This window comes from Prorops nasuta, unplaced genomic scaffold (assembly GCF_024137725.1).
Source record: "Prorops nasuta isolate Cenicafe-Biocafe unplaced genomic scaffold, Cenicafe_Pnas_1.2 PNAS00007, whole genome shotgun sequence".
Lineage (NCBI taxonomy): Eukaryota > Metazoa > Arthropoda > Insecta > Hymenoptera > Bethylidae > Prorops > Prorops nasuta.
In genome coordinates, this window is record NW_027116804.1 from 5,093,782 (window position 1) to 5,110,189 (window position 16,408).

Consider the following 16,408-nt stretch of genomic DNA (forward strand, 5'->3'; position numbering starts at 1 on the left):
CGCAATTGTCTAAAATATTATTATAATAAATTTTATTTAGAATAAAATTTAAAGTGAGCTAGGTTAAGAATCCTTGTACTGTATTTTAATATTAACATAAACTTAAAATTTTATAACCTTTGTACTTCAGTAAATAAAACATAACATTTAGAGAATTGAAAGAACTTAAGGACTTAGAAACTGATAAATGTCTCTCTCATATAGTAACGCAAATTATAACAAGGAGTTTCATTTAATTTAAATATCACAAGTTTCCTATAAAACTAACTTGTTATTCTGATATATCAGAAATATCAATATTTTCAACAACGTTGTTGTTATTTTCTTTATTACCTCTTATTGTAGATTCTAGCAATTTTATTTTTAAGGTATTTTCTGTCAACTTTTGTCTTAAAATTGCTTTTTCTAAACGGCTTTTTTCTTTTAATTCTTGAGTCATCAAATTAGTCAGCTCAATTTTACTTTTAATTAAAATATTGTCTAAGTTCTCATGTGTTGATTTTTTTTCAGGCATTGCTGCTTTTTGTTTTTTAATATTTGTGGAAAGAGGATCACTTAGGGGAGCTTTCAATGTCCTTGGGTTCCACTTCTTCCATGTATTAATTTGGTTAGTATCTTTTAAATACTGAGAAATAACCAAAAAAATTACATATATGAAGTGCAATATAATAATAATATTAATAAAATTTATAATAACCCTACCTGAAAGACATGTTCATCTTGTTGCAGATTTAGATCATCTTCTATTTCTTCATCTGATTCAATAACATTAGAAACAAACGTTGCAGTTTCACCCATGTATATGCTGCGATCACTATCATTGGAATTATATAATCCATCTACAGTAGGTTGAATAATTTGATAAACTTTATCATATAAAATATTCGGTTTGGTTTTATTTGATCCACCTCCTACAAAAATATATTTATAATTTTCGTTGTGAACAAAAATCATTTAGAACTTTCCAAGATTACCTGTTTTATATATTTCTGTTTTTAATTTAGAATAATACTTCCTTGTTTGTTGTTTTAAGTTATTCCAGCAATTTTTTAGTTTTTCGGGTTCCACATTTGATTTGCTTATGCAATTAAATTTATTAGCAATTTCAGCCCATGCTTGGGTTTTTGCATCCCACCCAACGGCATCCGTTAGTTTATTCTCCACTACTTTCGAAAATTCGGAGACAAGTTCAACCAACCTAATTTTTTCCTCTTCGGAAAAATTGTGATTTCGTGGTTTTTTATCCATGATACTTCTTCTTTATTTTATTGTGTTAATTGCATTTCTATATTGTGAAATATATTTGATCCTTCCCTGTTCAAATTTCGTTCACACTAAAACCTGAACTGAAGCTGGGCACAAAACTTCCATTTCCAGGCTTAAAACTTCAAAAAAAAAATATTAGTATAGTTAGGTATTATTTTTCAGGTTGGTATCCCTACTTAATGTCGAAATTAACTTAATTGAGACCTGTAAGACCGGGCCTAGGAATGGGCTTTTGATACCGATACCTAGGGATATCGATACTTTCCCCTAAAGTATCGAGTACTTTTGAATCGATACCGAAGTAAACGATACTTTCAAATATCGATACTCACTACCTCAGTATCGATATTCGATACATACTTTTTGACTATCAATTGAAATCGTAGCCCTTCGCATTTTAAATTAATATAATAATAAAAATTATATTAACATGTGGTTAACCCCTTCGCATGAACTATACTGTTTTAACCACAAGTATATAACTTTAACCGAACCGAAGGGTGAGAGTTGCTTGTAGCTTTAAAAATCTAAATTTTTTTAAAAAAGCGTGTGCTACTGCTACAACTGCTATGCCATCACAACATCATTTTAATAAGAGTTAAGAGCAGAGTTCACAAGCGCAGTTTCTGGATAGCTTAAAAAATCAGGTCAATTGAAATAAATGATTCAAAAGAGATTTTTTATGTTTTGCTGCCTTATATCAATTGGTGAGTGATTTTTCTATTTACCTCTCTTGCGTACTTTAATTATAATTATTAAATTTGTGTAAGAAAATATTAGACTTTGTTCCATTTAGTATTTTGGTTTAATATTCGTTATACATATTTTCTCATTAATTAGGAATATCCTCAAAATCCAATCCCTGTCCTAATAAAGTTAAGAAACAATAATCATAAGTAAGTAAAAGAAAGTACATTTGCTTAAATTATAATGTATTTCAAACTATAATTAACATTATTTTATTTTATTTTATTTTAAATACTATACACAATTTTATTTTTATTTTAGTGCCACCACAAAAAAGTGTTACGTGGAAATATTTTGTAAAGGTGGCAGGTGGAGCTAAATGTAATATGTGTCATTCTACTATTACTACTAGTGGTAATACGACTAATATGCTAAAACACTTGCAAAGAAAACACCCTAATTTAGAAAATGTAGAACCAGCTTCTAAAAAACTAAGAACAGAAGTAATGAAGTTCATATTTTCAAATACTTCTTTATATTTAATAGTTATTTTAAATTAGTCTTCACTCAGACTGCTATATTCTAAACTCCTTAACTAAAGTAACAATAAAATTTAACAGACGTGTGTAGAAGTAGATCCTGCAGAAGATGATCCGATAATGCCAACAAAGCAGAAATCAGTATCTTTACAAAATAAGCATTTAAAACAGCAGCCAACTATATTGCAATCATTATCGTCAATGAAGTCTTATGAAGGTAAATGATACTAATTCTAATTCTATCCAAAATTAATTATTTTGTAATACCATTTAAATTTTATTTGGTGGACAGAAATCCAATGAAATCACAAATGCAATTATGTTTATGATCGCTAAAGATAATTGTCCATTGAATATTGTAGAAAGAGAAGGCTTTAAGAAACTCATGAAAGTTATAGCTCCAATGTATCAAATACCTAGCAGAAAAAACATTACGAAACTAATTGAAGAAAAATATAATCTATTGTCTTCAATTATATCTGATAGACTTTCACAGGTTGAATGTATATCTTTAACTACAGACATTTGGACCGACACGCTTAACACAAAAAGTTTTTTAGGAATAACAGCACATTATATTGATAGTGAGAAATTGAAAAGTGCCACCTTAAGTGTTGTTGAGTTATCCGATAGACATACGTCCAATAACATTGGCGATTGGATCCTGGAAGTATTAGAACTATGGCGAATAAAAATTGAAAATATTGTGGCTATAGTTAGTGATAATGCTTCCAATATGACCAAGGCCATTAAATGTACTTTTGGAGAGCATAGATTCTTATCATGTTTCGCGCACTCTTTAAATTTAGTGGCAGTCCAAATAATCAGTGATGTGAAAATTAAAAACATTATAGATAAAGTCAAAACTATTGTTAAATATTTTAAACATTCAGTGGTTGCTAGTGATGAATTGAGAAAAAAGAGTGAACTAAAGTTGATACAGAGCGTTCCAACACGATGGAATTCTACATTCTACATGTTGCAACGTTTCACGGAACAGTCTCTAATAGTGGGATCTGTATTACTAAGCCTACCTGATTCGCTTTTAATGCTATCAGCATCTGAGATCCTAACTGTAAAAGAATTTGTGATAGTTCTACGCCCTTTTGAGCGTACCACTATAGAGTTATGTACTGAAAGACATACTAGTATTGGGAAAGTAATACCTATCATTAATTGTCTGCGAAAAAACCTAATTGGATTGAATTTAGAAACTGACAATGCTAAGCAGTTACGTGATTTGTCTATAACTGCTTTAGAAGAAAGATTTAAAAATATTGAGAATAATACTATGCTAGCTGTGGCAACTATATTAGACCCGAGATTCAAATGCCTTCATTTTAAGGATAATGTAAGTTTATCAAAAGCCATTTCATTCATTAAAAATGAATTGTATAATAATATACAGTTCGAATCTTCATTAGACAATCGTATAGTTAATATTCAAGAATCTTTGGAAGATTCCAATGACTTATGGTGTCATCACAAACAACTGATAGCCATTGAAAATAAATCTAATAATGAACATAGTTCCAATTCTGAAGATTTACCAAAGTCGTTGCAACATTACTTAAATATTGCTACTTCTAGTTTGGAATCAGATCCAATTACTTTTTGGATAAAAGATTTTGGAGGCTCCTACACAAATTTAAGAAATTTAGCATTGAAATATTTACCTATCACTGCTACATCTGTTCCTGCAGAACGACTGTTTTCTAAAGCAGGTAACATATTAACGGAATCAAGAAACAGGTTATCATCTAAACATCTTCACCAGTTACTATTTTTAAATTCTTTGTCAGAAGAATTGTTTTATTAAAGCAGTAATTTATATAATTATAAGATACATAATATGTATAATCATTTAAATCAGCATATCTATTTAACTTTTTTGTTAGAAATATTTTCCAAGTTAATTTAAACACTAATATTAGGTATGTAATTACAATAGAAATATATAGTACATTAAAAGTTTTATAGAAAAATTTATATATATTTAATTTGATCCAACATTCATTCAGAACTTAAATCAACTTTGATTTTAACATTAATTGTAAAAATAATAATTAATTGCTTTGTGCAGCCTGATTCTAAAGGTAAATGTCAAATTTCTAGGTAAACATATTATTTTATGACATTCTTAATTTGATCACTCAAAAGAACTACAAATTTGAGTTACTGTTATCTTTTATTACACTATTCAAAGCCTGCAGGCTGTAATCTTACAAAATCATTCAAATATTTTATTTCACTATTAAATCTTTGAAATATATTTATATTTGGCGCTTCTTTCCATCTTTTAAGACCTAACCTTACTTTCATTTTCTTTTTGAGATGAGATTGAGAATCGATACTTGCAGGTATCGATACTTGGTCTTCGATATTTTTGAGGTATCGATTCTAACGTTCCCGATACGGTATCGAATACAAGTATCGATACTTTTGCAAATATCGCCCATCCCTAACTACTCGAGTGTCCGGGTAAAGACTACCAAACTCATGAGTAGAAATAACTAATCTTCTAGAAGGTAGATTAAATTATCGGGACGGCGACATTTTACCACCCATTAGAGGAGAACTTTTCGTCTACAAGGTTGGCAGCACTGAGAGCACAAAGAGTTTTATTCAAGATAGGATCCCTCCCTATAGCCATTTTCTGCAACTACTAACACATACAAGGTACATACATACATGTGTTTTTGACAGGATGAGGTTAACTGAGAAATAATTCCAGTGAGAAAATAGGAGCAAGATATAGTATAGAATTGGAATACTTGGAAAAATATATAAAAAATATTAATAAATGAATTTAATTGGTTTTTGTATAAAATTAATGAAGAATACTTTATTGTCACATCACATTGAAGAATGGAGATACAATTAGATAAGTTATCATTTATTTGTATATATCTATCAAATTGATAAATTAACGGGATCCCTCACGCGTGCTTTACCGACAGTACAAGTCAATAAACAATTCGTTTAATAAAATTCAAATGCGAAGCAAATTGAACAATCGGGCGTTTGTTGGACAATGTACCAGTCCTAATAAGTCAAACGAACTTAAAAACACTCAAATTAGTTGAAAAATAACGCTGTACCATTGTGCCGCGTTCTTGAAGAGAGGTTACTTTTGGTTATTTCCACTTCAAGAACGCGGGACAGTGGTACAGCGTTATTCTTCATCCGATTTGAGTTTTTTTAAGCTCGATTGACTCGTTAGAATTGGCACCTTGTCATAAAGAAGTCCGTTTTTGCAATTTGCTTCGCATTTGGCTTTTATTAAACGATTTGTTTATTGACTTGTACTGTCGGTAAAGCACGCGTGAGGGATCCCGTTAATGTAAGGGCAAAATTCTTTGTTCAAATGTGGCTTTAATTTTACAGATTAACAAATTATAAACTGATGATTGACTTCGGTGAATAATCTATAGGAAATAATAAGCCAATTGAGGTTTTCCATTGATGTATGGATGGACTTAAATTTAGCGAAGACTGCATGCTCAAATCTACGTACCATTGTATCGAGCTGATTAAACTCATATTTACATAATTTAACAATGGCATTAATATGAGTCGCACTTTGCTAGAGCATAATATTGGATATGAGAATGAAATTGTTTGTATTGGGAACAGTTTAGTATTTTATATATGTATGTACAATGTAAACACACAAGTGAGTAATTCAAAATTATCATATTTATTATTATGAGTTTGTAAGTGTTAGGTTTGGTTAATTACTTATAGAATTATCAATCTATTTTATCCGATAAAATCTGTTATACACATATGTATAGGTAACATGAGTTAATGTATCTTGGAAATTTGTAGGTCTAACGTTGAAAAATATGAATTAACTTATTTGGTTTACTATGGTATATAGTAATTCACATTAATTCTATGTCTATATGAAAGGATCTGAAAATAATGACACATAATTGTATAAAGACTATATGGGCATAAATACTATTCGTTTATTTACTTTATAAAACACCTTCATTTATAATTACAAATTGGAGTTGTTCCTTCTTTTGTAAGTATTTATTTTTTATAACAATCAATTTATCTGCAATATTTGTTGAATTATCTATTACGATAACTGGAATTTCCTTGTTATTAATAGTTTGCACTTCTGATCCTCTGCTACCAATATTAAGTAATCTATTTACCATGCTCATTCTTGCTTGATTTATCAATTCCTTTATGTCCATAAACTCTTCCATCAAATTTAATATCTAGAATTCTGTATTTCCTGTATTATTTAGTGCTTTTAAGTTACTATAAAATTTATTTATTTCGTCGTTTAACATTGATATTTTCTTTCTTTTATCTCTTGGTTCATAAATGCCACTTTGTAATTGTTCAATTTCCTTATTGCTTTCTTTTAATAGCATCTTCAAAAGCCTAATAAAATATACAAATATTTGTTAATTGTATATATATTTAATTCTATTTCGCAGGAAACTCAGAGAGAAAGAGAGATTGAATCGACATTAATTTAAGAAATATGAAAACAATTATTTGGAATTAATAGGCAAAACATGGAATAGATATGAAAGCTTATTGCCCCTTTAAAGGAAAGACAATTTTCCAAGATAGATAAGAGTTAATCATTTCAAGGCACATTCTTGGCGCTTCTATAAGTGTGATATGTTTAATCCATATTTTATTCAAGTAAGAACGAGCATGGTAAATAGATGACTTAACGGGATCCCTCAAGCCCTCTGTAGCCAACATTACGGAACGAAAAACGAGGGAGAATTGTCCAGCGCTATTTTTCAACCGATTTCAATGTTTTTGGGCTTGTTGGCATCATTAGGACTCGCACTTTGTCATAACTAAAGCCGTATTTTCCAAAAAACGTATGTTCGAGATCGGGAGGAGGAAAAATGCTGAGAAGTAGATTCCACATTTTTGCTATATCTCCCTGTCTCTATTGCGTTCACAGGGGACGGCTAAACCAACAGCGTGTAGCCGCCCCATCTGTCTCTCTCTATCTCGTACCGCGGCGCCCTTGCGCGTCTACTGGCCCTGGCGCGTCGCGGCCACGGCACGGCTTGCGCGCCTGACCACTAGGTGGCCAGCGTCACGAGCAGCTCTCTCGCTGGCAAGTTTCGTGCCGCGGAATTATATAGATGGGTCCTTGATAAGGACCCATCTCACCCCAAACTTGCTCGACAGCCTGCGTAGCAGCAGCAACAGCAGCAGTTTTTGTCGCCTTCTCGGCCTTTCTTTTTGACGCCTCCTCGGCAGCGCCTCCACGGCCATCCAAGAACGCCTCCACCGGCGAACTCATCGGGTAAAATACTTGGTAAGTATCACCCAACCACCCACCGCCTTCCAAGAAGGGGTTTCCCTTCTGCGGCACTTTCCTCCCTCCTAAGGGAGATTTCTCCGGGGACTTCCCGGGAGAAATTCAACCCTCTCCTTCTCCTACCACACTGCCTCCGAGGACTCTTTCGGACCCAGTGTTCCCTACCCTTGAATCCAGGGCTCTCGCAAGAGTCGGGTAATGGGGAGGGGTAGATTCACCCTAGGGGTTTGAGTGGCTCGGAGCCACTAGAGCTCGTGGAGAAGGAGGCTGCGGGGTAAGGGGACTTCCCCTTCCCCAAACCACTTCTCCAACTTCGCTTCCTCCCGTGACTGGGGATTTTACTGGGGAATAACCCAGGGAAAATTGTCCAGTCCGGGAGTTTCTAAGTCCGCGTTCCTTTCTGGGGAATTCTAGTCTCTGGGGTTCTTGGGAATCTTCGTCTACCGAAATACTCTAGAATTTGACGAGAACAAATTCGCTAGGAAGTCGATAATTTTAGTCTAACGGTTCTTGTGTAAATATATATTGTAAATTTTGTACATTTTCATTTATTTAAATAAAAAACTCATTTTGCCTATTACCTTGGCTTTGAATATTTTATTCTAGAATAAAACCTTCCAATCTGACCACAGGTTCGGAGCCGACTTGGGACGCTGTTTCACACAAATTTATGGTCCTTCGAGCCGGATACCGGCAAAAAACGTTCGAAGTGCATCAGTGTTCCTGAGTGGGTGTTCCGGGCTGTGTTTAGGTTTTGGTTTTGTTCTAGAATAGGGTTTCAAAAATGGCTAGCTCAGGGGAATTATTAGAAGCAATCAATTACGTGCCCATGATTCGGGATGAAGTCGTTCGGTTGGTCGTTAACATTAAGAAGCGTGGAGTCCACAATTTCACCCTTCCCTTCTTGGAGGATAGGCTTGCCGCCGTAGAGAAGTGGCTTAAAGTGTTGCATAAAACTCACGTTAAGATCACTACTCACACTAAACCGGCCGAATTAGCTAAAATGGAGTACGTAACCGATAGCTGGTATCAAGCGGCCCTTGATGCCCATAGTGACGCGGAAGAATTCATCCTAGGACATCTAGATGAACTTCGATCCAATCAGGGAATGTCGGCATCAGGTCCCACAGCGCCTTCAGGCGAAATAAACCACATTAGGCTTCCAGTTATCGATTTACCGAAGTTTTCCGGGGATCACTTAGAATGGAACAACTTTCATGAAACGTTCAGTTCCATTGTTCACGACAAAGTGTATGTCTCCGGTCGGGACAAGTTCCATTACCTAAAATCCTGTCTGCAAGGAGAAGCAGCAACGGTCATTAAATTTTTAGCGATCACCTCCGAGAACTATGAGATTAGCATGGGACACTCTGGTAGCTCGGTACACTGACAAACGGATGATCACGGATACGTTCTTAGATCAGATCTCGCAAGTACCCACGCTTCGGGGTGACAATTTTAAGGTTCTGAAAGAAGTTAGGGACTCAGTGACGGTTGCTCTCAACGCCCTTAAAACTATGGGATACGGCGTTGACCAATGGGATCCCATAATTGTTCATTCGCTGAAGAACAAACTGGATGACACTCTTCGTTTGGCCTGGGAGATGTATCTGGGAAGCAGCAAGGATTATCCCACTTTCATTCAATTCTCTGAGTTTCTAACGCGTCATATTAACTCCTTGCAATCATTAGGTAACAAACCTAAGACTTCCAAAAAGGAATCGGGGAGATCCTTGAAGTCACACGCTACTAGCGTGAATAGTACCGTTTGCGCTCACTGTGGTAGTAACTATCTCTTGTATCAGTGCAAGGACTACCTTGCATTGACCCCTCAGGCCCGTTCAAAGTTCGCATTTTCACAGAATCTTTGCATCAACTGTCTGAGGCCCGGGCATAGTTGCTCCAATTGTTCTTCTTCGTCACGATGCAGGAAATGTAGTAAAATGCATCATACTTTATTGCATTTTGACAAATCTGGCACCGGGGGGAGCAAGGCACGGGGGACTACCCCCGCGGTCAACTCCTCTTCCGAGCCAGAACCCTCTAGCTCGAATACTACAACACATCTCAGTGTTTCCGACACACGATCAGTTCTATTGGCCACTTTCTCTGCCAGAATTGACGCTCATGACGGTTCTCGTATTATAGTCCGCGGTTTAGTTGACACGGGCTCAGAAACTTCCTTTATCTCGGAAAATCTAGCTCAGCAACTACGGGTATCACGAAAACGTGTCAACGCGACCATTCATGGCGTCTCTCTGAATTCGGCTCAAAACGTTAGCGCAGAGGTACAGATTACGCTTCATTCTCTATCACGACACGGTGTTTCGTTGGACATAACTGCATTGATCTTACCAAGGATTACTCAATATATGCCTTCGACTTATTCTCCGTCGTCGTTTCCAGCACTTAGCGAAATTGATCTGGCTGATAACTTCGCGTCAACCAGGGCTCCAATTGATGTGCTCATTGGTGCAGACTATCTTGCAGCATTGATGGAAGGCCCGTACATGCATTCTCCTGATCATACGTTGCTGGCTCAGCGGACTATTTTCGGGTGGATAGTAGCTGGGGTCGTACCCAAGACTGGTCGCTCTCATAGTGTCACGGTGCATCATTGCTTTGAGGTAGAAAAAACTCTTCGCGACTTCTGGGAACTTGAAGAAGTTCCGGAAGTCAAACCCATGTCCACAGAGGACTCCCTCTGTGAACAACATTTTGTGAATACGGTATCACGCACCTCCTCAGGTCGTTTTGTCGTTGCTTTACCTTTTCGATCCGACATCGAGAAGCACAGCTTAGGTTTTTCCTCTCGGGTAGCAGAGAAAACCTTAACACGAATACTTCGGCGATTGGAAACCTCTCCAGAACAAGCTGAAAGCTATTCTCAATTCTTACAGGAGTATCAATTGTTAGGACATATGTCTCCTGTTAATATGAACTCTGATTTTCGCGTCTTCCTGCCTCATTATGCAGTTTTAAGATCGAGAACGAGAAGACAAAGATTCGCGTTGTATTCAACGCATCTTCTAAAACATCTACGGGCGTATCGCTTAACGACACGTTATTCATTGGACCCAAGCTCCAGCAGGACATCACGCGGATCCTAATGAATTGGCGTGCCTTTCGATATGTTGGCGTGACGGACATTGTTAAAATGTTCCGACAGATTCTTGTGCGTTTTGAGGACCGCAAGTATCAGAACATTTTATGGAAGACTGATTCCGGTGAGCTTCAGGCTTTCGAACTCAACACGGTGACCTACGGTACGGGACCGGCACCTTTTTTATCCTCGCGAGTTTTGCGCGAATTAGCTTCCACGGACGGGGCTGACTTCCCTCTCGCGCAGGATGTTTTGTTAAATTCTACATACGTAGATGATATACTTTTCGGGGCTCATGACTTAAAACAACTCAGTTCGGTCAGGGAACAACTCATCGCTCTACTAGCGAAAGGGGGCTTCTCCTTGAGCAAATGGGCATTCAATCAACCGGGGACTTCCCCGCTTGAACCTACCGAGCCGCACTCTTTCTTTGAGGATCCTGCTGGGTCAAGTAAAGTCTTGGGCATATATTGGGATCACGGGGATGATAGCTTTCACTTCCGTGTTTCTCTTTCATCTATTGGTGTACTAACCAAACGCATCCTCCTATTAGAGAATGCTAAGATCTTTGATCCATTGGGATGGATCTCTCCCATAGTCATCACTTTAAAGCAGTTAATGCAATCCACCTGGTTACTCAAACTCTCTTGGGATGAAGAGATTCCTGAGCCTATTCAGTCCAAGTGGCTCAAGTGCTATGAGCAGCTCTGCGACTTACAGGCTTTGCGTATTCCACGGTGGACTGGACAATCACTTACTACTAGAAAACGCGAATTAATCGGATTCTGCGACGCCTCAGAGTTGGCCTACGGTGCAGTCGCTTACGAACGTCTCACGGATGAGAACGGTCATCTTTCGGTACATTTAGTAATGTCCAAAACAAAGGTCGCGCCGATTAAAACCATTTCAATACCTCGGTTGGAGTTGGTTGCAGCCGCACTTCTAGTCAAGTTATTGGTTCACGTCAAGGCAAGCTTGGTCGGGAATTGTGATGCGATTCGGTGTTACTCGGATTCGCAGGTCGCGTTAGCTTGGATAGCAAAGCAACCCGTACATTGGAAGACGTTTGTGGCCAATCGCGTTTCGTATGTTCAAACGCATTTACCCGAAGCCATCTGGCATTATTTACCCACTAAGTTGAATCCTGCAGACTTGTGCTCAAGAGGAACCAGTGTTCAACAGTTATCAGAGGACTCACTTTGGTGGCATGGGCCTGCTTTTCTCCGTGAGCACACCGCAAATCCTGTTCAGGTCTTTGAAACCGCGGAAGAAAGTCTGAAGGTAGCGTTAACCGCTCAACTAGACACAACTAAGTGTTGGTTTTTTTATAAGTTTTCGTCTTGGTCTAAACTGGTCCGAGTTATGGCCTATGTTCTTCGATTTGTCCAGCGGACCAGGAAAACCGGCCAATGGGAGGACTCCCTCCTGTCCGCATCAGAGATTCGCGTTTCTATAGTCGCTATAGTACAGGTTGTTCAACGGACACACTTCGCAGAAGTAGTGTGGTTATAGGGATTCTGGGACCGGGTGGCGAGGGGGTCGGGGTTTCGCGGGGGAAGGGGAGGTAGGGGAAATACCCCCACTTCTTAGCGGAGGGGGATTGCCCCCACTCCAGGGTGGTGGCGGAAGCCCGGTGGTGGGGGAAAATTAATCACGTGACAGTCCAATTGTTTAGCCTTTAACAAAAAGGTTTATTTATATCGTTAGATCTCTTAGTAATGATAACGTGGTATAATTTTATAAGAAGTATGCGAATCTAAATTCCATTTTATAAATTGTGTAGTACATCGCGCGCCTATCTGCCTATTTTGTTATTTCATCCATTGGTATGCCTAATTTCAAATGAAAAATTCCAGCCGATGTTCGCAACGGGTCCGCCAAACGTCCCAGCCCTTTACGCGAGAGTTATAAGAGAGAGAGAGAGAGAGAGAGAACACATATTGTAAAATTAATTTATTATTAAAGGAATTGAGGGAACGTATAAATACACGTAGATTTTGGTGAAACAGCCTTGCGGCATAAAAAAACACACTTTATTATTTAAAATATATATATTTTTCACAATCTTCATTTTTTTTTCTGATAATCTGCAGCGAGATAGCTGGGCTCTGCGTTTTGATTAGTTCTTCCATCTAAAATCAAAATGGTCCACTTTGCCTCGTCGAAGTAAGGTCTACCTCAGGCTCCATTTGCGCGCAGCTTGTGTTCCCGTGACGAAAGTCTCCGATTGCGTAGCCAATATTTCTCACCTTAGACATAATTGAAATCATGTTGTTACTTTTCGCATAGTAATAGCTCTATTTTTTAACAAAGCAAGTATACTTACAAAAATTCAGCACGTCTTTCATCGATGAAAAAGAAGTAGTAGGTACAGATGGATTTTCATCCTCCTCCTCCTTCCTTAGATTTTATCCTCACAATGCACCAAGTAAATCAGGAAAGTAACGAAAATTTAAATAAAGCAAACTTAAATGCTCCAGACAAAAAACAACGAAGTACTAAATCCATCAATTTCAACGATCGATTAATTTTCTATGATTTTTCAATGTGTACTGCATTGTTGAAGGCATGCACCAAGTAAATCAGGAAAGTAACGAAAATTTAAATAAAGCAAACTTAAATGCTTCTAGAAAAAAATAACGAAGTGCTAAATCCATCAAGGTCAACGATCGATTAAATTTCTATGATTTTTTAATGTGTACTGTTGAAGGTTTGAGGACTGAATGCTGCTCCACCGAGGATATCCCGTCGAGAGAAAGTCTTTATCGGTTTTTAAAATATAAAGTTACATGTGATAAGGAGTTAATTCTTTCTTAATCAAAATAAGAAGAACCATACCCTTCGAATAATCTCCGTATAGAGATATTTTTTTTCCAATTGTCTTTAACCTATAGGTTACAATCACAATGGAAATTCATCGCAAGTAAGAAAATCTTAGAAAATTACTCTTTCCAAGAAATACGATAATATCGTTTTTTTTCTATTGAGTTATACTGTGATAAGTCAATCACAATGGAAATTCATCGCAAGTAAAAAAAAAAAAAAAAAAATTTACCCCTTCCAAACATTGAAATTAAATACGCTTAATATACGATAATATCGTTCGTATAAAAAGTCAGCCTGTTAAACGAGAGCTGCATAGCAGTACCACGGATGCTTGACGTATTAAGAAAAAAATAAGTGTGTGATTAAACTCATTAAAAAGAAACTTGTTTGTTACATAAAAAAAAGGTAAGGATATTTTTTTTTTCATTCGATTAGTACATGCATTATTTAATTGAGTTTTTAACTTTAATGAGACTAATCATTTTGTTTCATAGAAATAAAAATGAATTTCAATAAAATCAATGAATTGGGAAGCGTCATTCCAAAAAATTTTGTGAAATTAAATAGCTTGACGGAAAATCAAGAGTACGATATTTCCGAAGTGGACAAAATTATGACAAAATATGGAATTAAAATCATTGTAAAGCTGTCAACAGCCGATTGGGTATTCTTGCCAGGGAGAATGGCAAAATTGGCGGAAGATACGGAGCAGTTGCAGCAGCTACAAAAGGTTGCAGCAGCCAATAATTTAATAATGTTATATAAAGGAGGAAAATATCACAACGTGGAATTTAAGTCTAAAGTTTGATAGGTATTTTGTATCAAAAAAAAAATAATGAATAAATTTGTTGTTTATTATATATTTATTTAATAAAAATTGTTTTCTTATTTTTAACTTACATTTCTAACAATATTCGTAAGAGGATTATATTGTACAATTTTATCGTGTATAATTAGACAATAGGCTGTAGTATTATCCGGAATGATTTCCATACACTCGATCTCGAGTTTGACGTCGACCGTGCCGGTTTTTATGGACTCGTTCTGATGCGAGCAGTCGATGACGAAGAGCGGCCCGTACGTCAAAAAGTCCGTATAGTCGAGCATGGGTCTCGCGAGTTTCTCACCAGCGTAATAGGAGGTGAAAAACTTTACATACATATCGTAGAGGACGGAGTAGCGGGATTTCGTGAAATCAGTGTCGAGACGATCGTACGGATAAGATTCGGAATTCAGATAAAGTTTAACATCGAGGACTTTGCAATGATTGAATTTCAGCACATCCTCGTGCTGACTACTCTTTTTGTTCGTTCTGAACGCCAGAATGACGTATCGCGGCTTCTCCAATTGCGTGGACGCTTTCACGGACCACGTGTGTCGCTGCGACTTGGGCAGAAGGGGATACTCGTAAAGTTCCCAGGCGCGAAAAGCGATTGACAGACTCTTGTCCTGCTCGACGATACTGAGAAATTGGAGTTTCGTAATTTCGTTCAGGGTCACATGGGGTATTCTCCATTGCACTCGTAGCAGCTTGATCGACGAATCGGTGATTTTCACCGATGAGTAAATGGCGTTTGTATCGTCGCGCGCGCGAATGAGAACGAGCTCGTGACGCGCGTTAACGACGACTCGCCGATAATCCTCGCAGAATCCCAGCAGCATTTTTAGGGGCACGCAAAAGCTAAAATTCTTAACAGCCGCCTCCTTTTTCAGCCGGTCTTTGGCCGTAGCGACGAACCATCCGGAATGACGTAGACTGGCGCTCTCCTCGGTGCTCAGGGAAACGAGATTCTTCAGAGTGCTGGTAATACCGACGTTTCTGCATCGGTCGATCTCGATACCGTTCAATTCGTAACGAATCTCGTCGAAGAGAAAGGCCGCTGAATTGCAGTCGAGCGTAACTATATCCTCGTTGTTGGCGCTCGCGTCACGCGTGCCCTCCACCAGCTGTCCCTCGACGTAGAGATAACTCTCGCACGGCAGGAGTATCAAATCTTGCTGCTGTATGGGAATGCGAATCTCGTCGATGTTCGCCAACGAGGCGTTCGCATACGGATTGTAGGCATGCATCTCCATTTTGGTGATGCGATTTTCGTAGGTCAGCGGTGCGGTGACGTTCAAGGGATCTGCCATTGTTCCACTATGTATTTTCGCCCAATCTCTTCACGGTGAATCCCAATGATTGTAAAAATTCTATATTTCTTCTCGTTAGCAAGAAGCTCCTCTTGTCGCGATTCCTGCTTTCACTCCGATTAACCGGTGTATTCGATTCCACGCAGGACGAACGACTAGCGAACGTTTCATCCAGTTTCACCGCTTTATAATCCTCGTTACTTTTGTAAATTAACATTTTTCTTAATGTGCAATCTTATGGTAATTTCTTCACGTCCAAAATCTACGAGACGATCGACCTGATCGAAGATACGTAACGTGAGACGGTCGATTACTCTGACGAGAACCGGTAGATAAATGACGGTTCTCGGTACCTCCGAGATTTTATAACCCGGTGGTACGCTGGGAAAGAACTCGTGAATAATGTGTCGTGGTCTACCGTTGGTGTACGCACCACCCGCAATGTTGCACTCGATGCGTAGAATATTTGTTTTCACAATGTTCACGGTTTCGTCGGATTCAGCCTGGGCGTTCGGTTCGATCACGCGATTCGACGAGAAG

General features: G+C 37.7%; 3 protein-coding genes across 3 annotated transcripts; 2 read left to right on the forward strand and 1 right to left on the reverse strand.

The window, feature by feature from the left end:
* Nucleotides 1-188: 188 nt before the first annotated feature.
* Nucleotides 189-1,321, reverse strand: LOC136775093 (myb/SANT-like DNA-binding domain-containing protein 3). Its single transcript, XM_066729567.1, has 3 exons — nt 975-1,321; nt 703-911; nt 189-625 (listed from the first exon to the last, which is right to left on the reverse strand). Exons 1-3 carry the CDS (start codon nt 1,246-1,248, stop codon nt 272-274), a joined length of 837 nt encoding a protein of 278 aa, XP_066585664.1. The 5' UTR covers nt 1,249-1,321; the 3' UTR covers nt 189-271.
* Nucleotides 1,322-2,339: 1,018 nt separating this feature from the next.
* LOC136774937 (E3 SUMO-protein ligase ZBED1-like) lies at nt 2,340-4,311 on the forward strand. The gene is made up of 4 exons (XM_066729410.1): nt 2,340-2,456; nt 2,574-2,709; nt 2,855-3,843; nt 3,901-4,311. Exons 1-4 carry the CDS (start codon nt 2,340-2,342, stop codon nt 4,309-4,311), a joined length of 1,653 nt encoding a protein of 550 aa, XP_066585507.1.
* Nucleotides 4,312-8,590: 4,279 nt separating this feature from the next.
* On the forward strand, nt 8,591-9,196 carry LOC136774938 (uncharacterized). Its single transcript, XM_066729411.1, has one exon. The coding sequence runs from the start codon at nt 8,591-8,593 to the stop codon at nt 9,194-9,196; it is 606 nt and encodes a 201-aa protein (XP_066585508.1).
* Nucleotides 9,197-16,408: the final 7,212 nt, after the last annotated feature.